General features: G+C 38.6%; 1 protein-coding gene across 3 annotated transcripts in view; it reads left to right on the top strand.

The window, feature by feature from the left end:
• Positions 1–26,413, top strand: part of LOC135713806 (serine/threonine-protein phosphatase alpha-2 isoform) — an 85,882-nt gene that overhangs the window by 54,311 nt on the left and 5,158 nt on the right. For all 3 annotated transcript variants that reach the window (XM_065237042.1, XM_065237043.1, XM_065237041.1), the window contains exon 5: positions 3,584–3,731. In XM_065237042.1, the coding sequence (XP_065093114.1) occupies positions 3,584–3,731 (148 nt within the window). The remainder of the gene's footprint in view (positions 1–3,583; positions 3,732–26,413) is intronic.

Raw genomic sequence — 26,413 nt, forward strand, 5'->3', positions numbered from 1 at the left:
GAACAAGTTTGCAAGGCTATCTTGATAACGTTTTATTTGTCGATAGTTATTATAGTAGTTGTTAATGGTTGATGCCTGCATTGTTTTTACAACATCAATCATTGTCATTACCTTATGAAGTTCCTTTGCTGCATTGAAACGGGAGTACTACGAAAGGCCGAATCACAAAAGGCCGAATTACAGAAGGCCGAATCACAAAAGGCCGAAAAAGTTCGAGAAAGCGACAAAGTGGACCGGTGCGATCGCGCGCGCTCGCACCGGTCCACTTTGTCGCTTTCCCGATTCGGGCTTTTGTTAATTTGTTTTGTGAAATTACATTATTAAAGTAAAGTTAGAATAACTATTATTCTGCATCCTCAAAATAAAATGTAATAGAAGCTGCTTAATAGCCATTCGATTTCCGTAATGAAAAAAAAAAAAAACTTAAAATATGGGTAGCTTTAGTTTTATGTTTGTTTGAGTGTTAAACGACGTTTTAATGATAAGATGGCTTCGTTTTGTAAGAATGCGGACTCAGTTGTAAAAGCAGAAATGCTTCAGATGCTAAATGGGAGAGAAAGTGATAGTTAGCTTTATTTTTCCAGATGTTTGAGTATGCAATGACGATAATGCTTTGTTCAAGATGAAATTCAATATGGGAGGTATTCTCAAATCAAAAATCGTCATTAGCAGCGATAGTTCTCTTGGTCCGCTTTGCTGAACGTTCTAGTTACACACATTCAAATGGAAAAAATTCCCGAATATAAGAAAAGTAAATATTGAATTCACTTTCTGGATACCGTTGGTACTACTCCCAGACTGAGTAAAATTTTCCTAATTTTCCAGTAGAATTTTTGAGATTTTCCACAGAAAAACATGTGGCAAATTTACTCATCGCTGAGTTCCTGCACTTTTGGCTATTATGAGTAAACTAAGCTCAAATTTCGTTCGTTTTCATTTGATTATTTGTCGTCAATCAGTGTAGACTGTTTTACAATAATACTGTTGCCTTACATGCTATTTATGTTTTAATACGTTTTATTTGAAATTGTCAATTAATGTGGACTATATATACAAATACCTAAGAAATAAAAATTAAAACAGTAAAAAAAGGTTATCTTCCATTTAATTCCACTTAATTAATTTTGGTATCCATGACAGATACGTATTTCGACTTCAAAGTGCAGACTTCATCAGTGTCATTCCCACTAAAGACTTATCAAAAACCTAACACCCTTAAGTACTCATCCCCTAGGTAAAAATGTCAAGAGAGATTTGAATAGATTTTTCTCCTTTACTTTACTTAAATCTTTGGTTCTTATGAGTTAGGTTAATTGGGTGAGGATTGTTAGAATTTCGAGAAATTTAAAATTTAAAATCTCAAAATTAAGCTGAAATGAAAATTATCAGTACTGTTGATCAACACGTAATTGATCTCAAGTAAGCTATATAAAGTGTTTTGATGGTATATGGGTCTTTAAAATCTTCTTCTTTCCTTTATTTAACGTCGGTCTCTGTTCCGCAATCTAGTGCCAATTACCGACGGACATCGATTGCCATCCATTGACGGCAATCGAATGTGCAGGAAGGCAGCTTTCCACACCTGCGTAGGATATCGCAGCCATTCAACACACATGGGCCGGGACCAACGGCTTTACTTCCCTTCCGAAGGAAGACGTGACCAGACATTTTTTGGGTCTTTAAAATGATAACTAAATATTTTTACGAATCCCCACATATTATTTTCAGAATTGTTAAAGATTTCCATGTACAGTTTCATAGCGTCCAACTTGGCATACACAGTTTTGGTCACGAACTGCTCATTTACTAATAACTTTGCACACAGTTGACGTAACATAGTTCTTTTTGAAGCAGTAGATAGCATAGAGTTTAAGTTTTTAATAGATACGTAAAAAACAGTATACTTTAATTCTAGTAATAAACTGTACATATTTGTTTTTGCGCTGTAAAAATGAAGTCAGAAATGCTTGCTGCACATCTCGGACTTTAAGTGTAAAAAACATTGGTATTGATTCAAATGTAAAAATTTATCTACTCTTTGCATATCTATATTAAACTATGATTCTAATCTATCAATTACTTTAAAGAAAAACAAATTTAAACAACTGAGTGAAAAGTTATTAACAAATGAGCGGTTGGTGTGTGCAACTGTGTATGCCAAGCATGATAGCGTCAGAATATATGAGCACATTTCACCGATTTAACACAAACTTCACGTCATCCACAAATAAAATAAATAATAAAGGACCTAAATGAGATCCCTGTGGAACTCCCGAGGTAACATTAACTGGCGAGGACATTTTTCCTTTAAAGCGAACCATCTGTATTCTTTCTGTCAAGTATGATCCAATCCATTTTAAAAGTGTACTTGTCATACCTAAACGTTTTAATTTTAAAACTAGTAAGGTAATGTCTACTATGTCAAAGGCCTTACTAAAGTCAGAGTATAAAGTTTCAGCGGTATTACCTCTATCCAGTGCTTCAATTGAAAAGTTTACAAATTTCAAAAGATTTGTAGACGTTGACCGACCTTTAAAGAAAACCATGTTACTTGAAATGTGATACTTAACCTGGTTAAATATTTTCTAGCTAACAATTGCATCAAACATTTTAGGAATGCATGACATAATTGCAATATCTTTATAGTTTTTAATGTTGTCAGATTTAAATATTGGGACTAAAAATGAGTTCTTACAATTTTTTGGAAAATCACCAGGTCCTTTGCCGGCATCGAAACTTTCAAGAGTAATAAAAATTTCTTGAACAGTGATATTATTAACTAATATGTCATTTTCACTATCAGTGCTATCAAACTCTTCAAACTGCATGCGTGATGGGAATGTGACTTAATGTTTTCTTTCGCGAAGTTAAAGAACGTTTTGGGATCAGATTTTATATTGTTCTCTACTCTTGAATTGTAATTCTCATATGCTGGCGATATTTCTGCCCCAAGTGCTCTGCAAATAACAACGTATTTTTCTAAATTTTGTGAAGTTTTAAACTTTTTATGCAACTTGCTTCCTGTTCTTAATGTTTCTGATTTCTTGTGTATACCACACAGGATATTTGGTGCTGTTTACTATTCTCTTTAGTCTTTTAGGAACGAATACTTCATTGATATTGTATAAGTTAGTATAAAATATGTCAACAGTCTTGTCTATGTCGTTTTCATCTTTTAAAAGTTTTTGCCTATTTATGTTATTCAGTCTACTGTGAAATTCAGGAACAATTGCATTTTTAAAATCATAAACTAATTCTAAATCAAAAACGCTTGAACGTGACCTATGCGAGTCTGTGAACACTGAGTATTCAATAGCCGTATGAAATTTTTCATTCTTCCATAATGGAACTGCTGCTTCTACAATACAAAAATCTTCTGTACAATACATTGGCCGTGTATATAGTATTATAAATATTTCGGAAAATTGGTTCACTTAATTGGAAGTAATGCAAAGAGAAAATCTATTAAGATAATATATCATCGCATGTAGGCCCTTATGATTCTGAACGCTAGATTTAATTTCTTCTGTTTACCTGAACTACTGTGTATTGTGCTTTCTAATTCTTGTTTTTTTTTTTTCAGATTGTTGGTAAATTTTTATCTAAACATGACTTTGATTTGATATGCCGGGCTCATCAAGTGGTTGAAGATGGATACGAATTTTTCGCCAAACGTCAACTGGTAACGCTTTTCTCTGCACCCAACTATTGTGGCGAATTCGATAATGCTGGTATGTTTGTCACTCTTTCAAATGTATTATCAAAATCACATATCAAACAGACTGATCACAATCATATATGCAAACAAATTCGGGTTCAGTGATCGTGCCTAATTCTGTATGGTTCCTAATTCATTCATAATTTACTTCTTATTTTATAACTTTATTAACCTTTCAGTACTCGCCCCAACTTTTGTAACACGAGCACTCGCGCGTTGTACGAAATACAACAGTATCGTGCACCCTGAATCCGACCGTATTTAATCTGAACACTTTTTTATTTGAACCCCGTTAATATGCACGCCGTGCAAACTAAAAATGGCTCAAACGTCATTTAGCTCATGAAATGGAGTAAAACGAAAGGAACGATGCGAAACGGGACGCAGAATCTAAGCAAAACAGCAAATCAAACTACCAGAAACAAATTAAGTTCAAATTAAAAATCAACCCCGTTGATGTGTATGACGTGTCGTGCAAATTAACGGAGGTACAAGGAATGTTATTTTGACCTGTGCCCTCAAGGTGAATACACTGAAGTCTTTTTTACTCGGTTTTTTAACACGGTTTTTCGCGGTTTTAAACGGTACGTTTTTAACGATTTCTCGACAATGATACAACCTATCGACTTGATTTCAACCACATTATCTGTTTCAAGCTATAGGTAATCGTAAAGCATACTACAATACTAAAAAATCACAATTTTTGGTGTAAATACAGAATTTTTTAAATATGTCCACAGCACTGCATGCTATAATTACAAATGGCATCAAAATCCAATTTTTTTTAAACATTTAATTTAAGCATGTGAGAAATCAAAATCTTGTAGGTTTTTTTTTACACCGTACATATCCCCTGTGTAAAAAAAGACCTGAGTGTATCATGAAACCTGATATTCTCCAAAATATTCTTCAAGTATATTGGACAAGGGCATTAAATTTAGGAAACGTGTGGAGTTGCACGTTGAGTGAGCTCCAAAGTCGGTAAGTTTTGTTTTTTTTTTGTGTTTTACACTGGTCATTATGGATTAGTTACACTAGTTTTTACAGCCTCAACGTTTATTCTCTGTGCAAACACGAAGAAACTTTTTCAACGCATCTACACGAGCCGTGTTGTTGAAACCAGAGGTGGTAACAGTACATTTTTTTTGCAAAACCATCGTCCAGAGCAAAACAAAACAGCCAGCACACGAGCGGTCGTGTATTTCTACATTACAAGCAAACGGCGGAGACAGAGAATAGGAAAAATGTCGTAGCTCATTATTTTTCAAACAGTTGATTGAAATTACATTTTAGCTGCAAGCTTGCGTATGACAGTAAATTTTTTAACTCCCTTATTTACGCATTATTTTAAACATCTTAGGTTATGAGTGGTTAGTATTCGTTCTTATTTTATAATTCCATGCAATAAACATCAAATAAATGCTATAATTAGCCAGTAATCAGCAAAATTCTACATGACATAAATCTATGTCGCACGCGCCGCTGGTCTTGTCTGCTTCATTGTGCGCAAATGTTCTGTCGCCTGCAGAAAACAGTTTAGAAATGTCATGACATTTTTTCCCCTTGCCAGTTTGTGTTTGTTCGTATTCTCTATGGTCATTGCGCAAAGAATCAAATGTTAAGGAAAAACGTTAAACTCTAGTACTCGTGCCACCACTGGTTGCAACCAATCAATATATTGACTTAAGAATAACGAGACGATATGTCTGCTACTGTTTGGTCATTGTAACACCAATGACAACGATCAAGCGAGAATATCCAAGAACAGGGCTTTTTATATATTTACAGATTTCTTATACAGTGGAAACATTAGGGAACAATAATTTGGATATCACGAGGAAGGAGGAACAACCTTTTGGACATCACAACCTTTTTTTTTGAAGAAATCTACAACTATTTTGCTGAAGCCATTCATAACCTTCTCGACTTTTCCCCTTCCAATCGTCTCCTATCCTTAGTTAATGTAAAGGGAGACAAGATGGATCATCTACTTGATTTATTTATTATTTTGATTCATCAGACTTAATGTAGCCTCAATGCTTCAAAAAGCAAACCAATACACTGGAGTCGCTTTTTACGCGGGTGATACGTCCCGCGTAAAAAAAACCGCGTAAAAAAAACCGCGTAAATTCCGGAATCCGCGTAAAAAAAAACGCGTAAATTCCGAAATCCACGTAAAAAAAACCGCGTAAAAAAAGACCGTGTAAGAAAAAACCGCGTAAAAAGCGATATACCGCGTCAATTCTGAAATCCGCGTAAAAAAAAACCAAAATCCGCGTAAAAAAAAACCGCGTAAATTCCGGAATCCGCGTAAAAAAACCGCGTAAAAAAAACCGCGTAAAAAAAAACCGCGTAAAAAAAAACCGTGTAAAAAAAACCGCGTAAAAAGCGACTCCAGTGTATTGGGATTGCATTGAACCTGTTGATTTTGAAAAATAAATAAATTCATAAATGTACTAGCTGACCCATCTTGCCCGTGAACCGTCTTGCCCCACCTTACACTATCTGAAACTTGTGGGACAGCTTGAACCTGTTAGTGAAAGAAGCGGCATGCTGTACGGTCTGTGTTAACGCTTAAGTTTGGTAGGTCCTCACCTAGTCAAATTTAGATGGGTTGACAGTGGTGAGCCAGGCTGAGGGCTGATGAATTCAACTCCCCGGCAAGGTGACAGATAATCTTAGTTTCACGTACCCACTTGCAAATAGTAGATGGTAGTAATGGTATTTCTCTATGGGAAGGCAACTTTTTGTTTCACCATGTGTGGATGTCAAGCAACAAGCAAGAATGCCATGTGAAAAGAGCGATTTATGATTTTCGTGGTGAAATGAAATAAAACCAAACAAATTGGAACAGATTGATGGAAGTTTTTCTTATATAATCAAATAGAAATAAAAACACATTGGTTAATTCTATTATATTTTGCTCTTGAATATTATCAGTCTCGAGAATAATGTTTCTGAGCATACTTGTGCGGTGAAGACTTGCAATAAAAAGCCGTATTATTAAAAACAGTTTACTTCCCCATCTTTCTATTGAGGGGTGAAAAAAAACACAAAATTGATTCTTATTCGCGGTGAGTAGCAGGTTTGCTGTGTGAACACTAACATTTCGTATATTCATTCAAACATGAAGAAATAAATAAAATAAATTAAAATAAGCGTCTCTCAACAAAAGATATTCATAATGAGCTTCTAAAACGAATAAATTTCAGTGATTGTCTTTTGTTACACCCGTCCGTTTAATTAACATTGTTCCCCACCAACTTGAAGTTTCAAGAAACAGATGAGGCTATCTGTTTTTATGTTCAGTATTTTATTTACTTTATTTACATATCTGCATTCGCCCTATTCAGATAACACTTCTGAAATTTGTGAGTTTGACAGAACCACCAGCACCAAATTTTCGGAGTACACTGGAAATGTACTGGACTTGTCAAGTTGCCCCCGGGTTGGATGAATTACAATTACAAGTACAATTTTAGGACGCTTAGACGAAGCCATAATATGGTTTACCTAAATCAGTAATGATCGAAGTGCGACTCGCGGGCCGCACGCTTGGATCTCTATGATGCAACAAAGCATAGCTTAAATTTATTTTTGCATTACGAATAAAAAGTGTTTATTATTTTTTTTTTTTTTTTTATTATTATAGTCGCTTTAACACTCTTGGGTCATTCGTGACTTGTCCGGGGGTGAGATTTGAACTCGTGACTTTGGCGTGAAAGGTATGGATGTTAACCACTACGCCGGGGTCGCCCCCATGGTGTTTATTATGTTATAGATACAAGGGTCGCGTGGATTTATTTAACAGCAAATTTTGTTCACTTCCGTCAATCCGTTACGTAACATTTCCCAATATCCCCCTCCCCCTATGTAACGATAAGTAAAGCAAGTTCGACCTCCCTCCCCCTCACTCCATGCGTTACGTAATTTGTGTTTTTTTTTCGGATCACAATGTTGAATGAGTGAGAACTTTTTGTGTCATTGAAATTGGGATTTATTGCTCAAAAAGGATTTATTTGCTTGATATGCCGTGTTTAGGGGCCGGGCCTAGCTTTCATCACGTTACTTGCTTTACTTGATCGTTTTAGATTTACGTGGAATACTGTTACAAACAAAGACTTTTGCGAATTGTTTCATGTGTGCTTCCACGGAACTTCTTCAAACTTTGATGCGGTCATTTCTGCACCCTTGTCTAGAGTTCCTAAGAAATGCTCTTCGGAACTTAGTTTAAACTTCAAGTTTTATAATTTAACGTGTGCACGCGTACCGTGAAGGTACGCATGTACAAACTTTACGCACTTTTGTACTAATTTTCCCTAAAATTCCCCTGTGATTATAAATTTTGATGTGTGGGAAAAACCACTAATCCCAACTGCAGGGCTGTTACAACAGGCGATATCGCAAAATTTCCAAAATTCCGAAAATTCCATAAGTCACACCGGAGTTACACGAAAATTCCCTGGGGTCTGTCCAATGTGAGACATTTTCATGTTTCTTTTTATTTCCAATATGAACATAGCATTTTTCGTTGTCAAATCATACATGAATCGTATATATGCGAGTAATTGCTATGTATACCGGATATTCTAGGTTCTCCAAATCGTCCTAGAGTTCAGTTGATTTGTTCTACTATATCAACCAAGACTGCAATAATGTCTGTAGTATCGAAATATGTCCAAACAGATTGCTACGTATACAAGATGTTATAGGTTCTGAAATCATTCTGGAGATCAGATTATTTTTTTACTAGATAACCCTAGACTAAAACAATATCTTTAGTACGAAATATGTCCAAACAAATTTGCAGTGGCTATGTGGATCAAGCCAACATATTTCCGTGTATGCCAAATGTTCTAGGATTTCCAAATCGATATTTCGATACTGCATATATTATCCCAGTCTTTTTTGATCTAGTAAAACAAATCATCTGAAATGCAGGACGATTTGGAGAACCTGGATCATCTGGTATACCAGATTGATTATCCATATAGACACTGTGCATCTGTATGGAAATATTTCGATACTAAAAACATTGTCCCAATCTCGGTTGATCTAGTAGATCAAATTATCGAACTCCAGGACGATTTGAAGAACCCTGAACATCTGGATTACTCGGAAATAGATCATGCATGATCCACATAGACTCTTTAAATCTGATTGAACATTTTTCGATACTACAGACCAGAGTTACGACCTATCACAATCACCATCATCAAACAGCTGATGGTAGTAACGCTTTGTTCATTCCTATCAATGTGCTCGTCGAAGCTCTCTTCATGACCATCCATCAAGTTGACGAAAGAAGTAAAAAGCAACTGGTGAATGTCGTCTTCTGTTGTGATCCATCACCGATCTGGTCATTCCTGACAATCACGACACTCATCTGTGTTCGTTTTGAAGCAGTTGCTGCTTTGCTTGCTTATGTGAGTGTGTTAATGAGTGAGCCCAACAGCTTCCGTTTAATGTTGCCTACTTTGTTTGTAACTCACACACTCGCGCCTGCCGAGACGAACTTGGAATGCGTAGAAATTGTTTCATTTTCTTCTGTCGTTTCACTTTTTCTCATGATCGTACTGCAGAAGTCTGCACTGTTTTCGTTGTGCTTTTCATCATCAGCAGAGACCATTTGGTGATTGTTGTTTGCCATGGCTCTAACTCTCACTGCGTGACAAAACGATCTGTCAGCGATAGTCGGTTGATGCCAAGACGAGTGTCACGTGAGTGTCGTGATATTTTGCATCACTGCTACAGACATTATTGCCGTCTTGGTTGATCTAGTAGAACAAATCAACTGATGTCCTGAACGATTTGGAAAACCTATAATTTCCGGTATACATAGTAATAATTCGCGCATGATTCACAAAGTCACATATATACGATTCGGTTATGATTTGACAACGAAAAGGTTCATATTAGAAATAAAAAAATGTCATGAAAATGTCTCACTATTGGACAGACCCCGTGTAAATACAGAACCGCGACGTGACCAGCAAGTGTGACTTATGATACTCTGAAACTCTGGTAATTTCTCGATTATGTGCAGGGTGTTTGGTTTGAAACGGTAAAAATTGAGAAAACTAGAGCCAAATTAACTACAACATTTAGGACAGCAAAATACGTCAGAGACGCAAAGGTTAATTTTCAAGAAAATTTGCATTTCAAATGAAAATGCATTATTTTTTTAAAATAATGTTTCATCAAATCTAGGTCGGTATTATTCAATATAATCTCATAATGTAAGGGTGTTTTATTATGTTTACTTATTACTCAGAATTTATACTATATATAAATAACTGAATATGATATATTGTAATTTTTTTAATTTTATTTTTCAAAGGTTACAAACGATACTCCTTTAGCTCAGTCGGTAAAGGCGCAGCTACGAAGCAAGTCCATGCTGGAGGCGACTGAGTTCGTTTCCTGTCCGTTTTATTAATTTTTCGGGTTGGAATTTTTTTTTGTCGTGGATTTGAAGTCGCGGATTTCTTTGGAGAAATCGCGGGTCAAATTTAGAAAATCTTGTAGCAACCCTGCAACTGTTTCTTTCACGGCAACACACGAGGTTTTCTTCAAAATTTATTGGTTGACCTTTATATAGCCCCCACGATTTAATTTTTCAGTTAAATAGTCCTAAATAGGGAGCTCTATAAGAGAGAAACGCGAAGACAAATAAAATAACTGGCAACATGATGATATTTTCTCACACCCACTAGCAACCCTAAACGTTGTTCACAATATGCATGCCATTTTTGTCAAGTATTGTTGTTGTTGTTGGTGAAAATTGAGATTTGAGATCAAACGTTATTAAATATTTGCTTTACCATGGCGTAATTTATTTACATCTGTTTTAATTCACCTCCTTCCTGTATCTAATCCTACCCATGATCATTTTGTTTCTCTAAAATATTGTATTATTGATAGCAATACTTCAATCTAATAAGTTCATAAGTTGTTCATAAACTACGTAGACAGTTTAGGGGGGTTGAAAATTATCCACGGCCCATACAAATTTAAAAAAAATCTGTATGGACAATTATCTACGCAGGAAGAGGGGAAGGGGGGTTAAGAATCCCAAAAAAAAAACTGTCTACGTAGTTAAGGAACAGCCCCTAAACATTATTTTATATCCACTGAAAGGTCTTCTGCTCGATTGGCTGCACTTTTGTGACAGTTCAATTGGGTGCAGATCCGATTTCTCGTTTCTCTCTCTTACAGAGCTCTTAGACTACTCCTGAATATGTTTCGGAGTTGAGGTAATTGTAAATAATTGGTTTACCCTATCATTGATATTACAATTTATATCATAACAACGGGAATGCGCAACTTTATTATCAGTACAAAAACAACAATGACCAAACGGGCTCCATAGCCTAGGAACGTCTATGTGCAGATTTAAAATATAGGCTCATAGAAGCAAACTTAACAAATAAAAGGGATCCATTGCAGATTTTTAGGAAGGGTATGCTGCCACTGTGATCAATACAAAAATAAAATCCGTTCATATTAAACCGATTCTGTTTTCATAAACCGCTTGACAAAATAAGATTATTTATCAACCGGTGGGCGCAAAATCGTTCCATGTGCTATAGAGTTTCATACTCGCAACCCAAATTTTTGGAAGTAATGACGAGAAAGAGGTAACTAACAACAATATTGAAACTATTTTATCAACCGACGTACTTCCAACAATTTCTTCAAATAAACAGAATGCGACTGAAATTTTGATCTTCTGTCAAAATTTCAATCTCATGAAAAGCCCAGCCAAAATGAAGGAAATCTATCAACATTTAATATGCTCATCCTTTTCGGTAATTCAACTGAAACAATTCTTTGGAAATGCCTATATTCAGAGACGACATAAATTTTCATGCGTTTCAGAAGAAGTCAAGCGGCGGAGTCATTATAGCTATTTCGACAAAATTTAGCTCAGAAATCATGTGTGTGTGTTGTTTTTGGCAAGGAGGAAACCACAGACAAACAGACATAACTCTCGCAAGTTGTTCAACGAACAAGCATTTCACAGTCAATTTAAAAGCATCGTAGTTGGTAGTACCGCCAGCTGTGGTGCGCATAGTCAATTCCCTTGCGTTTGACGTTTACACACTACCGCCATCTGTTCAGAGTACTACCCACCACAGTGTACTCAACAGATGGCGGTAATGTTTTAGCGACGATGTTTTACAGTGAGAAATATTCAATGTGTTATGTCTGTTTGTCTGTGAGGAAACCTTCAAAAGGCCATCGTGCCACCGCTTGATGACTGGGCGCACAGTCGCGGTGACACGGTGTGTGGGATTCTTACCGCACTAAAACCTCCTTGGACGCTTTACCGTTTTCCCCCGGAACCACTTGTCGTATTACTTCGGAGGGGGCCGTGCAATACGCACCTCACTTTACCTCAGCTAATTGGCGCTACCAGTTCGCTGATCGTCTCTCCAATTTGTGAGCCATTTAGCTCACAGCGTCGCGTTCTACTCGGTTAACCCCGGTGGTGGATTCAGTCTACTCTAACGGAGAGTTCACTCGGCTTCGGCTTTCACTTCGCACTTGTGTGAGCACATTACTACTTTCTAGCTGGTCCTCTCGCCATTTTTGCAGCAGCGCTGACATGATCTGCGTTACTGCTCTGCTGACGGCGTTAAAGGTGCCCTCCTCTCGACACATTTCTTCGACGACATTCTCTGTTCTAAGGGCGAGCATCTCCTCTCGCACAGCATCAAATCTAGGACATTCAAAGACCACGTGCTCTGGTGATTCTTCCACATTCCCACATTCCGGACAGGAGGGTGACGTTGTGTGTCCGAACCGATGCAGGTTCTTCCTGAAGCAGCCATGATCAAACAGGAACTGCGTCAAGTGAAAGTTGTCTTCTCCATGCTTCCTGTTCACCCAGGTCGAAATAATCGGTATTAGCCTGTGTGTCCATCTACCGTTCTCTGCTGCATCCCACTCCTGCTGCCACTTAGCCATCGACACCATTTTTCGTACTCCTCTGGTTTCTCTCGTCATATAGCACTCGTAGTCCTCCGCCAAGGTGATGCCGATTGGGATCATACCGGTGATAACGCATACTGCCTTCATCGAAATGGTTCTGTACGCACTCACGACTCTCATGGCCATGATCCGGAACGTACTGCAGCCACAAGACGCCTCTTGCTGTTGCTTGGACCAGAATTGTTGGGCATGATTCTGGCTATTGCGTTGATGACCTTCGCCGCCTTCTCACTGTTAAAGGTTAGCCGGTCGTCGATCATCATTCCCAGATACTTCAGCACGCGCTTCGAAACAATGGTGTGCTCTCCAACGGTGATTTCTGCCCGCGGCACTGCTTTGCAGTTACTGACCAACATCACTTCTGTTTTGTGGTGGGCTATCTACAGCTTCGCTCCTTGCATTCAGTTACCAATCATATCTATCGCCTCGGTCGCCAGCATTTCCACTTCTTCCAGCGTCTCACCGGTTACCGTCAAGACGACATCGTCCGCAAAGCAAACTATCTCAAATTCTTTGAGCAGCTTGAGCGCCAGCACGCCATTGTACATTCCGTTCCACAGCGTGGGACCTAGAATGGAGCGTTGTGGAACTCCCACCGTGATTCTAAGCAATTTCTGCCCCGTGTCTGTCGCGTAGACCAGGATCCGGTTCTGGAAGTAACTACTCAGAATCCTGCAGAGGTAGTCTGGAACCCTCATTATATGGAGCGCCTTGGCGATGGCCTCCCAGCTGGCGCTATTGAATGCATTCTTCACATCAATCGTAATCACGGTGCAGTATCGATTTCCTCTCCGCTTCTGTTCGGAAGCTTTCTCGGCTCTGTCAATCACTGTCCGAATTGCATCCACCGTCGATCTCCCTTTACGGAATCCGAACTGCCTCTCCGACAATCCGTGTTCACTCTCCGTGCATTTCGTCAGCCTGTTCAGGATGATCCTCTCCAAGAGCTTTTCGACAGTATCCAGCAAGCATATTGACGATGCATACGATGCGATGCTGCGTAGGACGGTTTGTCCTTCACCTCAACAACCAGAGCGTCACCCTTGCTTCTTTCCTTATGAGGCCTATACTTCTCCTTATTCTTCCTGTCTTCCTTCTTCTTCTCTTCCTTCTTCCTCGCTTCCTCTTCCTTCTTCCTCACTTCATATTCCTTCTGTTTTTTCTTCCTCTCCTTCTGGTTCTCGACTTTACGCCACCCACCATTTTCTCCCATCTCCTTGATGTCTTCCTCGTCCTTGCGTTTTTTGGGCTCCTCCTCATCTCCTGGCGTGTCCCTATCTCTCTTTTCAGGACGTGGATTTGTGGGTCCCTTCGGCGTCTCATGTGCTTCAGCCAGTCTTATGCTCTCCTTGGCCTCCCGGAGAGCCTTTTCGGCATTTTCGGCTCTTTTTTCTCCACTCTTGGAATTCCCGCTCTGCCACTGTTGTGCCGGATTTGATTGCAGTCACAAGTTGCTTGATCTCTTTGTGTACGTTGTTTTTATCCTTTACGAACACATAGAGATCATCGATCTTCCTCCTGACCTCCGTCATTTTGGTTCTCCCAAGCTGCAATTCTTCTGTTTGCCACTGCTGGATTTCGGTGTGAATATTTGGCATGGCACCGCACCTAGCTGCTCTCCTTGGGATCCATGCTGTTCCACTTGGGGTATGCTACTACTGGAACTCGCTGTGGTCACCTGGTTCGACGCTGGTGATCTCTGCAACTTTTCACTTCTTGCGAACACGTTCGCTCCTCCGTTGTCACTATTCGGCGTCTTGCCGTCGTCCTTCATATTTTTTTTTGGTTTGTGTGTGTGTGTGTGTGTGTGTGTGTGTGTGTGTGTGTGTTCCCTCTAACCCCCACTGGTCGGCAGTGTTATGATGGAAGAACTCTCTACAATGTCGCATTTATGGTCATTGGAGACAGCTTTAGTCCGGAAGTTAGAAAGTGATAGCTCTATCGCAGATCCAGCAACCCATTTCAGAATGCCGTGGACTGTTGTGGTTTTGAGATGCTCGATAACCCTAGAGGGATCGGTTTTGCTTAATGAGCAGAATATCATGGGTTTAATCCCAAGCTCTCTCACAACATAACACAACACAAAAATATCAAGTAGGGGAATTTACGTATTCTCGTCAATCTAGCATTTTCTCAGCGTCACGCACATATATGATCTGTCTGTTTGTTTACATTCATCTGCTGCTTGCTTTTCTATCCATTCCAATCGACAGAATTTTTCAAAACGTTTTGAAAGCGTTTTTACAACGCTCCAAACTTCTCAGGTGAGTGTGACTATTGTCGGCAGCCTCTTTTTCTTCGGCAACCTTCCCATTAGAACTGCGTGTTAACCAGCTGTTCTATTATCGGCAACTCGAAATCAACCCCATTTTGTAGTGCGTATGCTTTATTTGAAGAAAAATGTAGCATTACTGGATTGCTCGATCGTTCAAATATAATCAGATTGAAGCTGAAAGGCTAAACAATCGTTTGGACACATTCAGGGAAGTGCGTTGATGGGAAAACATAGTGAAATTAGCGTTTAAATTTTGGTTGCCGAAAACAGTCAATGGGTGCCGAAGCCAACATTTACCCTATCATTCGAGCTAAAAATATTTATAACCTGGAAATTTCAAGGTTACATCTTCCTAAAATTTGGAGCTGAGGAGACATAGATCTGCATCATATTGTATGTTAAATAATTATTATTTTCTTTGCAGATTACCAGTTTTTTTTATCCTTATAAATGTATATTCATTATTACGTAATTTAATGTTCTGATATATTTCATTTCTCCATTACATATATTTACCAGGGTACTACGGAGTTGACCAATTTTATTTTGCAGGCCAATGGAAAACTGCTTGAAAATTTTCTCAAGTTTAAGATAAGAACAGCTGCTTGTGAATGTTTGGCTCCCGCAGTAGTGATAATTTATCGATCTTTTTGGACATATGCGCACCGACGAACCGACCGATTCGATTTGTCAAATGAGCGATTCAATCTATCAAACGAGCGATCAGATCTGTCAAACGAAGTGAGACGCAAACCAAGTCAATATAAATTTTACGTGTGTTCGTGTCCTTGCTCGCGATATGATGCGATAGGACGAGTAGATGGCAGTAGTGTTTAACGTATTTTAAGACTGTGAACCATTTGCGAGTTAAATTTAACTCGTGGTTAAAAGTGACATTTCGAAAGTTATTTTCTATGTTCGAAAATCCCCGTGCTGTCGATCGACCGGTTTTCGACCCACGGTTGTCAAAATTTAACTTCTTGTCTGTCAGAAATAACCAAGCAGGGTTCATCGAAAACTTTCCATCTGTCAATTTTTAACCAAAAGTAAAAAAAAAATCGCCAAATGGTTCAGAGCCTAAATATGACGATGAGCTAGCGGCGCCGATGGTGCAGTGGTAAGCGTGATTTCCTCTCACCCCAGCAGGCCTGGGTTCAATCCCAGTCGGCGCCGCCGGGATGTTCTGAGCATAACATCTCTGATCACGCCTTCCTTCGGAAGGGAAGTAAACCCGTTGGTCCCCGGTTCATGAGTTGATGGATCGATAGGTAGGGTCCAGGTGTGGGAGCTGCCTTCCTGGCGTCGGTAGCATTGGTGCTCAGTCACGTCGGTTCGTCGGTGATATGCGATCAACTGAATTTAGCCATCAGTAATGCATTTGAAGTATATAATTCAAAAACTGACTTTGAAATAAAGTCCTGTCCGAAGAACTTCTTTAATTACGGTAAATCCAAATTAAAATCTATCAATTTTTCTTTAATCATGCATTTTGACGAAAACGTCGGCGATAGCTCGGAAAAAGCTGTAATCTATTTGCAATTTTTTTCAAAAAATCTACACGACGACACATGAAGAAGACCGCGATTAATTTGCATTTTATCCAGAATTTTCAAGTGACATTGGCGTCAATCAGGATGCAGGATGCAGGATGTTTTGCAGACTTTAACACTACGGAATACGGTAAAAAATTTTACGGCGACTACGAAGTCTCCGAAAAACGTTTAACGGCAAGTTTGCAATGGCATAACTTAGCCATTTCTCAATGAATTTCAAAAATTGTGGTACCTTTAGAATTCCTAGTGTCTGTAGATGATTTTGATTGAAAAAGATTGAAAATAGAGTCGTCTACTTTGTCAAAATGCGAAAAGAGCCGTTACACGTCTTTTTAAGTGTGTTTATGGGTTTTGCAAATGGCTTAATATCTGCTAGAGCTCCGGTTTTTTTTTAAACATTAGGAACTGATATAAGACAGAATTTGTGGTCGTGACAAAAACATGGACATGGATGGTGCAAACTTGCCGTTACACGTTTTTCGGAGGCATCGTATTCGGTGTTAAAGAATTTAGACGCCTCAAAAGGTCCTGGACCTAACGTATTTATGAAAAGTCTAGCAATAGAACTCACTGCTCCATTTTGGATTTTTAATATGTCCCTGGAATCCGGTTTCTTCCCAAAAATTTGGAAAAACTTTCTAGTGCCTATTTTTTAATCTGACCGAAAATCTGACGCACGTAATTATCGTGGAATAGCCATCATATCATCTCTTGCATTTTCGAAGCAATTGTCAACGAAAAATTATTTCTCCAAATCAAACATAGAATTACTGACATGCAACACGGCTTCTTCAAGGGTCGTTCGACCTCGACAAATTTACTTGACTTTATAGACTACTAGCTGAGTGTGCCCGGTCTTGCTCGGGATTCAATATTAGCTTGAGTTTATGCGTCGATTTAAAAAAAGCATGCTATATTGTACGTAGCCCCCCCCCCCCTATTATCTAAGGGGCTACCCCCTATGATTATCTCCTTATACCCCCACACTCGCCCCCACATGTCTAATTTGGTTCCATTTGCTTAATTAGTTCTCGAGTTATGCAGAAATTTCTGTTTCATTTGTATGGGAGCCCCCCCTTACAGAAGGGGGAGGGGTCTCGAACCATCATAAGAACCTTCCACGGCCCCAAAAACCCCTGTATACAAATTTTCACGCCAATCGGTTCAGTAGTTTCCGAGTCTATAAGGGTCAGACAGACAGACAGACAGACAGAAATTCATTTTTATATATATAGATAGATTCATTGAATGCAATGGATAATGGAAACCACGTAGGAACCCTCTATACAGACTTTAGCAAGACGTATGACCGCATTGACATACCAATGCTACTCTTTAAATTGCAAAACAATGGAATTGAGTCAGGAGTCTTGAAATGGCTTGAATCATATTTAACTAACCGACAACAAATACTTAAATTCAACGGAAAGAAATCGAGCCCAATTCAAGTCACTTCAGTCGTCCCCCAAGGCTCTCATTTGGGACCTCTTATTTTTATTCTATACGTAAACGATATTTTTTTCATTCTCAAAAAAAAATAAAATTATTAATCTATGCCAACGACATGAAGCTCTTTTTAGAAATAAGAAATAAAAAAGACATCAATATATTCCAGAATGAAATACACATTTTCTACATATGGTGTGCAAAAAGGCCTACTAACGAGTGTTCAATAAAAAATGAGAATGATTTCAGTGCCGTCCAGCGCTCTTGTGAGAGCATCCCGACTAAGTTGCGTCGTACGGCTGACCAGGGCCCCTTCTCTAATATTCATTGACGTTTTTTTGAAGAATAAACATTATGTTTTTAATAAAAAATACTGAATTCTTTGAAATTTTTTTTTTTACTAGCTACACGGTAACCACAAAATACCCAATAACGACTACAAAGTAAGCATTTTCGTGGGAAACTGGGACTACCCATTAAATGAGTAAAACTATTACCCATTTATGAGTATTTGTTACTCAAAAATGAATACACTACTTGTTTTTGTAGTTGTAATTACTCATAAATGGGGAAAATTTTACTCATTTAATGGGTAGTCCCAGTTTCCCTCGAAAATGCTTACTTTGTAGTCGTTATTGGGTATTTTGCGGTTACCGTGTATATGACTGAGAAAATTCTCATTTTTTATAGAACACCCGTTAGAATTGAATGTAAAAATGCAACTTAATATCATTTAGCAGAAAAAGAACAACATCAAACATTTCAATTGCACTAGGACAGTAGTTCTCAACCTGGGCGCCGCGGCGCCCTGGTCCGCCGCGAAGCTTTCTCAGGTGCGCCGCGGGCTCATTAAATATGTATTAAAATCCAGCTAGGGAACGTATTTTTTTTTCCAGATTCATTGATGACCAGTGCCTAATATTCAAACAGGTAATAAAAAAATTCAATATATTATCTGTTCACTTCTGTATTTGAGAAGTGGTCTCAAATCTCTCCACCTGCAATAGTGAAATCCAACCAACCACCGGACACCCGTGGCGCTGTTGCCGTAGCGGTGATAAAAATGTAAAACAACTGTCAAATGTGACTCACATCAGAATTTTAACTTTTTAAATTGGAAATTTGCCTTATTTTGCACGTTTTTGGTGATCAAAAAGCTAATAAAATTGTAGGAAAAGTAGAGGAAATTGCTCTAATGTTGGCCTATGGATCTAACATTGGGCCCATCGCTGAAAATCTGCTATTTCTCATTTTTATCTAGATGAACGCGTCATTGGGACGGTACTAATGGGTATGTTTGGTCATTATTGAAAATTTAGTCCATTACTGAATTTATGTATGGACACACATTAGGAGCATTTAGGCCGACATTACATCCATTTCCCCTATATAAAAAAACTTCATTCTCATTAAAGAAATCCGCCCTCTCTTCTATTTAATATTGGTGCGCCGCGGCTTTTTTAGAAAATTGCAAAATGCGTCGCTGTATCAAAAAGGTTGGGAACACTGCATTAGGAAATCAAAATGTAGGTAGAAAAATGTGAAAGAGTTGGGGATTTAGGAATTATCTTAGACTCCAAACCAACTTTCATAGACCATTATAACACAATTACTCCAAAGGCAAATAACATGCTAGGCTTTCTCAAGCGCTTTTGCTATAACTTTCAGGACCCATACAATTAAAACACTATATATCGCCTATGTGAGGTCAATACTGGAATATTGCAGCATTGTATGGTCTCCTTCTTCAATCACGCACGAAGAAAGATTAGTACAAAAACAATTTCTATTATACGCGCTTGGTAAATGAGGCTGGACATCCCTCTTTCACCATATGAAGCACGCTGCATGCTTATACACATACAAACATTAAAAGATCGTCGTGAATATGCAATGGTTTCATTTGTAAACGATATCGTTTCGCAACGCATTGACTCAACAGAACTTTTATCAAAATTAAATTTCTATGCACCTACTCGGCAACTCCGAATCCTAATTTATTTCCCATACACCATTATCTCACAAATTATGCAAAATATAGGCTCTTACATCGCATTCCATGGCCTCTTACAATCAATACTGCGAAACCATTGACTTTACAATTTCTTGGCTTAAACTAAAACAATATTGTAACTCCATACGGAAATATAAGAAGAAAAATAGGAAAGCAGACACTACTTAATTTTTATTAAAAAATATTGTACTTTTTATTTTTTCTTTCAATGTATTTTTTATATAAGAAAAAAGCTGTGTATGTTTTTGTACTAGTCTACGTTGGTTGACGAAATAAATAAATAAATAAGACAAATATGCGTCTACCGGCAGTAGAACCTTTACAAAATACCATCGTACCATTGTAATAGTTATACCATCGACAGACATGGTTGTAATAGCATTATAGGGAAAGAGTTATATTGCAAATACACCAATTATGGCACAATCCTATACATACAATCGTAGCAGTTTTAGCCCTACCCCATTGCAATCATATAGCCCTGCCCTTTGGTTCAGTGAGAGTTAGGGCGCGTTCTGCCAGGTTGGACGAGGCAGATTTCATGTGTGAGTAAGTGATGACATTGGTAACTTTCATGTGCATTTTACAAGGTGCGTTTCATATTTCCACCATATGTTAATGAGAAAATCTCAAAAATAAAGTTAAAAAAAATTTCACCACATGTAGTTCTAAAGATCCTGAATGGCACTGGCGAAGATCATTCGAATATACGATATGACGGAACATTGATACTATTTGTATAAAACACAAGTAAATGCTTCTAGAAAATAGATAAGATAACATATTGAAAAATATGTTAATTTGTTAGTCAAAAAATTGAATGTTGCATTGAATTACTGTTTTTTTTTTCTTTTTTTTTTATTATAGTCACTTTAAAGGGCCACCCACATTAGATCCGTTTGCGTTGCGTTGACGTAAATTTGACAGTTAGACAATAGATTTAGCTGTCACTTTGCCGCAACGCGTCCGATCCGGATCTAATGTGCGTGGGCCATAACACTCTTGGGTCATTCGTGACTTGTCCGGGGTGAGATTTGCACTCGTGTAATTCGCAGTAGGCCGCGCTTGAAAGCTGACGTGTTTTTCTTTTACTGCGTATTTTTCGTAAGCGAATTAAACACACTTTGGCTTTAAATTTGTTAATTTGTGTGCTGACATTTATTTGCAAGTGATGTGATGTGATGTGAATGGAACGCACCATCAGTGCAAGGATTACCAATGTCTGCAGATACTTTACCGGTTGTAAAGTTCTGCCTGATGGTTTGTTGCAGCAGGGTAAATCAGCTTCATTGAAGACCTTTGGAAGACAAAACGACCAGATGACACTCTGTAATCACGTGACAAGGGACTGGCAAATCCACGAACCCTCGCCCAGTCATCAAATCCTTTGATTCCCTTAGGCTGCCCCTCCCCAACCCAATATATTATATAATGTTTTAAAATATATGATTTACAGTAATGTTCCATCACATGTTCAAAAATGTGCAGACATTTAGCGTTCAATGATGATTTCAACAACACAAAAAATGGGATGTGTGGAGAAAACTCCATTAAGAATTTGCCAAATTCAAGAGAATCATGTAAATTTAGTTTATATAGATAAAATCAGATACGATCTCACCAAGTTAGTCCAAATTAATCCACAGGAAGCATCCGTGCTATTGTTGCATTGTATGCTGAAATTTAATTGCAAGTGTTCATAAAGTTATCATTTAGTGATATATCGTGTTTTGCCTGTGTTTTCCTTGAGTGGCTCGTTTGAACTTGAATCTAACCTTCAAAATACAACAACGCAGATTCAGTTTTATTGTTCGGTGTCGAATTTTGGTGGTGATTCGGTGGCCGACGTTGCCGTTAATCAGTAAGTTTTCCGCTTGCAAAAGTGCTCGGCTGCTGGTCTCTCGCCGGTGTCGGAGATTGCGAGCAATATGAAAGATGCCTCGCTGGATACGCCCAAGACTGGACGGGTGGCAGTTGATGGCCGAAAACTGTTCCTGGGAAAAGCACTACACGCGAACTTCCTCCCAGATGACCATGACAATGTAAGAAAATTTGTGTTCGTTAAAGGAAGTAGTACGACAAAGGTGCATCACGAAATGCGAATTCGTTTATTATTCAGTTCCAAACTGGATCGTGTATCAAAATTGGGTCTGCTTGTTTTCTGACAAACGTAAGTTTGATCGTTTGTTTTTAAAACCCAGCTCAGGTTGAGGTTCACACTGACAAAAAGTTCGGTTTCGCACTGGGTTGGTACTGGTTCCAACCCCGATAATAAACGAATTCGCTATTAGAGAAAATCAAAATTACGGAACGCATGAATTGGAGAATCAAATTAACATGGTGAGACCAGTCCAAATACATTTTACATTTAAAAAAAAAAACAAACTAAATACGTGCCAGGTTTGAAAAGAATATTTTCGATCCTGGAAGCGTGTATGCAATACCAATATCTATTTGATAACGGTGATGCATACATGCGGGGATTATTGTAAGTGAAAGTGAAAGTAACCTCGGAATGGGCGTTTTTTCTAAGTGTGTGAACTGCTGCTTTGCCTCGCTCTTGCTTAGGCCGACAACATAGTAGAAGCGATTCGAAGCGATTCGATTCGTTGGCAATAAGCGGAGCGCTTGCGTGAAAGCACCCTCTATGAGCGTTCTATGGGAATCGCCCAAACCAGCCATAGTGAAAGCGATGCGAAGAGGTGTAAAGCGTTCAGCAAAGCGACAGAGCTGTTCGTGTTGTGTTTTGACGCCTTCGAACGCAAGTGGACTGATTCTAGTGAGGAAAAATGGACACCGATATCCATTCTTGTGTAAGACCGAAACTTCTCTGGATATTTACGAAGATCTTCGTACAACCTGAAGAACTCCCCATCTCGCCTTCTATTTCGATTGATCGGGTGAACTGCAAACTCTCTTTCGTTGTTGATTATGAAATTAATCGTGCTTGAGGAAGCGAAATATTCCTCATCGGATGAATCCATGCTGAATAACAAATTTGAACAAATATTTTGCACTGCGCGCGCGACTGTAATGTTTTCAAAAACGCTTTCACTATGTCATAGGTTGCTTCGCTTGCCGCTGCATTTCGCTTTGCCAATTGCTATCGCATCGAATCGCTTCGAATCGCTTCTACTATGTTGTCGGCCTTAGGTTGTTATCGCTCATCTTCCTTAGCTTCCGCAGAGCTTTGCTTCGTTTCCGTATCAATTCACCTACTTCTTGGTTCCACCATATCTGCTTCTTCTTTTCAGGTACGCCATTACTTCTCGGGATAGACACGATGCTGCTTCAAATATACTACGAGTGAGATATCTTGGATATTGGCATCAGAGTCTGCTAGAATTTTTTGTGCGGCAGCATTTTCGAATTTGGTCCAATCGGCATCCTTGTATAACCATCTTTTTTCGAGCGGGTTGCAGGGAGTGGGTTTTAAGTTCTAATATGTATTGGAAAGTGATCACTACCACGCAAGTCTTCTTCGCAGTACCAATAGAACTTCTTCTTCTGTTCACCCTTTAGTGGCATGTCCACTGTTGACGAACGTCATCATTCGCCTCTTTCTCTGTTTTGACGTAAACGGTTTGTACCGTTTTTACAGGGTTTTTCATGAAATGACAGTGCACCAATCATATGCATCTGTGTATCAAATTTGACATAGAAATAAAAATAGTTGGATTTTAAATATTTTTTTTATTTTTACTGGTACTAGTTCAAGATCGACATTAGGAACTATAATTTCCTCTGCTTGTAAAGTCGGATGTGTAAGTATACCTGATCCGCCATAACCATCAGGTTTACATTTCTTGAAAAAAGAATAGTTTCAGAATTTATATTTCAGATTTCTTGGATTAAAAAAATATGTATGTTTTTAGTTGTTAAAAACACTTTCTCGTTTTTGTAATGGTCTTAGACTGTGAATGTTAAGTTGTGAAATATTTAGACTTTCAGTAAAGATGTCCATTATTGTAGAAAAAGTTTAACTATTTTCTATGTGGATTTATTTCTTCAATTTTTTCAATTATGTTTTTAATCATTGCGCCAATTTCGATTAAAAGAAGGTCCGAGCTCGGATCCGAATCAGTTTTGCCTTCCAAGTTGTGCTGTAAAAAGTTATGTAGTTGATTTGACATTGTCTGAATTCGCTCTGTTTCGGATACTGCATGTGGGTTGTTTGTTATTACAGTTACTTGTTCAGAAATGTGTTCCTCTTGAGGGAACATGTTTTTAACAATGCTTGGTTTTGGCTTTGGTTTCATCAATTTTTTTTATCTACTTTGCTGTAGTCGATTTTTCCAGTGGTTTTCTACCTCTAGTCTGGGTTTGGTGTATTTGCACGTTCCAGTCTTGGGAATTCATCGATTACTCCAGAATAGCATACCTGTTTTGTGTTTTCGGATAGAGCTCTGCTGCCTCTGTGAAAGTTATTTTATTTAACATCATAGCAGCATTGATATGTTCTCTTCTCTTACGTTCTGGACAGTCTTTTTCGGTGGGTAGATGTTTGTTTCCACAGTTCTTGCATTTTACTTGGTTTCTTTCGTCGCATCCTCGGTGTTCTTCGGAGATATATTTTCCGCATCTTAGGCATGTTTCCTTGCTTTTGCACACTGTGTCCAAGTCTTCAGCACTTGTTACAGATTCTCACAGGGTAGATGTATATTTCCGGTTTACAGTATACTCCGTAGATCTGTACCACTCTCGGTAGTTCCGGGCCTTCTACGGTAATTTTTATCGTCCTTGTGTTGATCAGTTCGTTGACCATTTTCCTCTTAATTCGTTCAACATCCGTGATTTGTTTTGCTGCAGATTGCATTCAATCGAATTTCTTTTTCGGTGAACGACGGAGGAATGTCTTTGATGACACCTGTCGTTTCGGTTATTATTTTCGGAATGTACGCCTTGTAGTTGTTGTTTTTCCGAAGTGATGCCACGTTGAGAATTTTCTCTGTATCCTGTGGTTTTTTGTAAGTCTTTTTATATCTATACTGTCCTGCTCTTTTGAGCTCCGTGAATTGGTCCAATTGTGCATTATGTAGGAATTTTCCTACTTCCAATGTTTCCAGTAGTTTTTGTCCTTCTTTAATCAAAATTGGCTCGATGAAAATAACATTGTATGCGTTGTTTTTGATGTGAATGCTTTTATCATTATTTTTGTTTGAAGTTCCAGGCTTTGTTTGTGTTAGTATGGTTGGGATTTTGAGTGGTTGTGGTTGTGTTAGTGAGTTTGGTGGTGGTGTTCAATGTATTCGTCATTTGAGATGTTGATGGTTGTGTTAGTGTGCTGGATGATGATTTTGTTTGTAATGTAAGAGTGTTAGCTGTAGTTTGTGTTAGTGTGCTTTTAGACTTGTTTGATCTTGTTCGTTTCTTATCGCTTTCTTTTGTGTCTTTTTCATCACGTCTTTTCTTGTTCTGGTGAGACTGGTCTATCATGTCATCCTCCGGAAAGCCCCGGAAGTCGTCATCGTTGTCCATGTCTTCATCCGATGTAGGGGGTAATGGATATTCAACTATGTCCTTACCTTTATCTGGCGGCTCAGGCTGCCTGTTACTGTCCGATAGATCCATGCTTGTTAATCAAGCATAGATTACCACTTACCACTATCTGTACACTTCACCTCACTAAACTTAATATAACCTAAACAAATACACTTAGTTAATTAATAAAAGTAAAACAAATAAAGGTTCTTTCTCAATCTATTTAAATGAAATCACTGTAATCCACTTCAAACACCGTAAAAACTCAAAAATGGCTTCCAATTTCACGCGGTTTTCCGAAGAGAACTTCACTACACTTGACTGGTAGGCAGTTTTGTGGTTCGCTCTAGTCAGCGGTCAGCGGGTGAATGTACAAATAGAACTTGGATGCAAGAGAACTGGCGATGAAAGAAACGTCGATTGCAGAGTGATAGCAGGAGTATTTTCCATATTGCTTTTCATTATTCTTCTCGCCTTAATTACTCCTTGTTTTTACAGTCCCATTTCGATGTCCTTTTCACTTTTTTCGATCAGATCACATATCGACTTGTATTTAGCGTTGGGTGTAGTTGAATTAACGCTTCTGTTCCGTCCAGAATTTGAGTCATCTCGAGCAGCTTTTCAACCTGCGCTGCAACACATAACGGGTACTTTTGGCTTCGCTTTTTGCACTCTCAATTTTGCCAGCATAGTCTTTCAAACTCATGCAGTGGTTCATCAGAGAGGGGAAGCTTAGTAGCCCCCATCGCCTGCCCATGGCGCCATTCTATCGCGGCATGAGTCAGCAACGCCGGCCATAACCTATCGTCTCCAACACTCCACTATAAAGCATGAAATTAAGCCAGCCCAACCAGCAGCAAGGTGCAAAACTAGCCAAGGGGAGGGATCAAATGATATCTTAATACGTGTACACATAAAGGCCAAGAGTA

Source organism: Ochlerotatus camptorhynchus, unplaced genomic scaffold (genome assembly GCF_037179485.1).
Source record: "Ochlerotatus camptorhynchus isolate MF236.1 unplaced genomic scaffold, CSIRO-AGI_Acam_v1.1 ptg000579l, whole genome shotgun sequence".
Lineage (NCBI taxonomy): Eukaryota > Metazoa > Arthropoda > Insecta > Diptera > Culicidae > Ochlerotatus > Ochlerotatus camptorhynchus.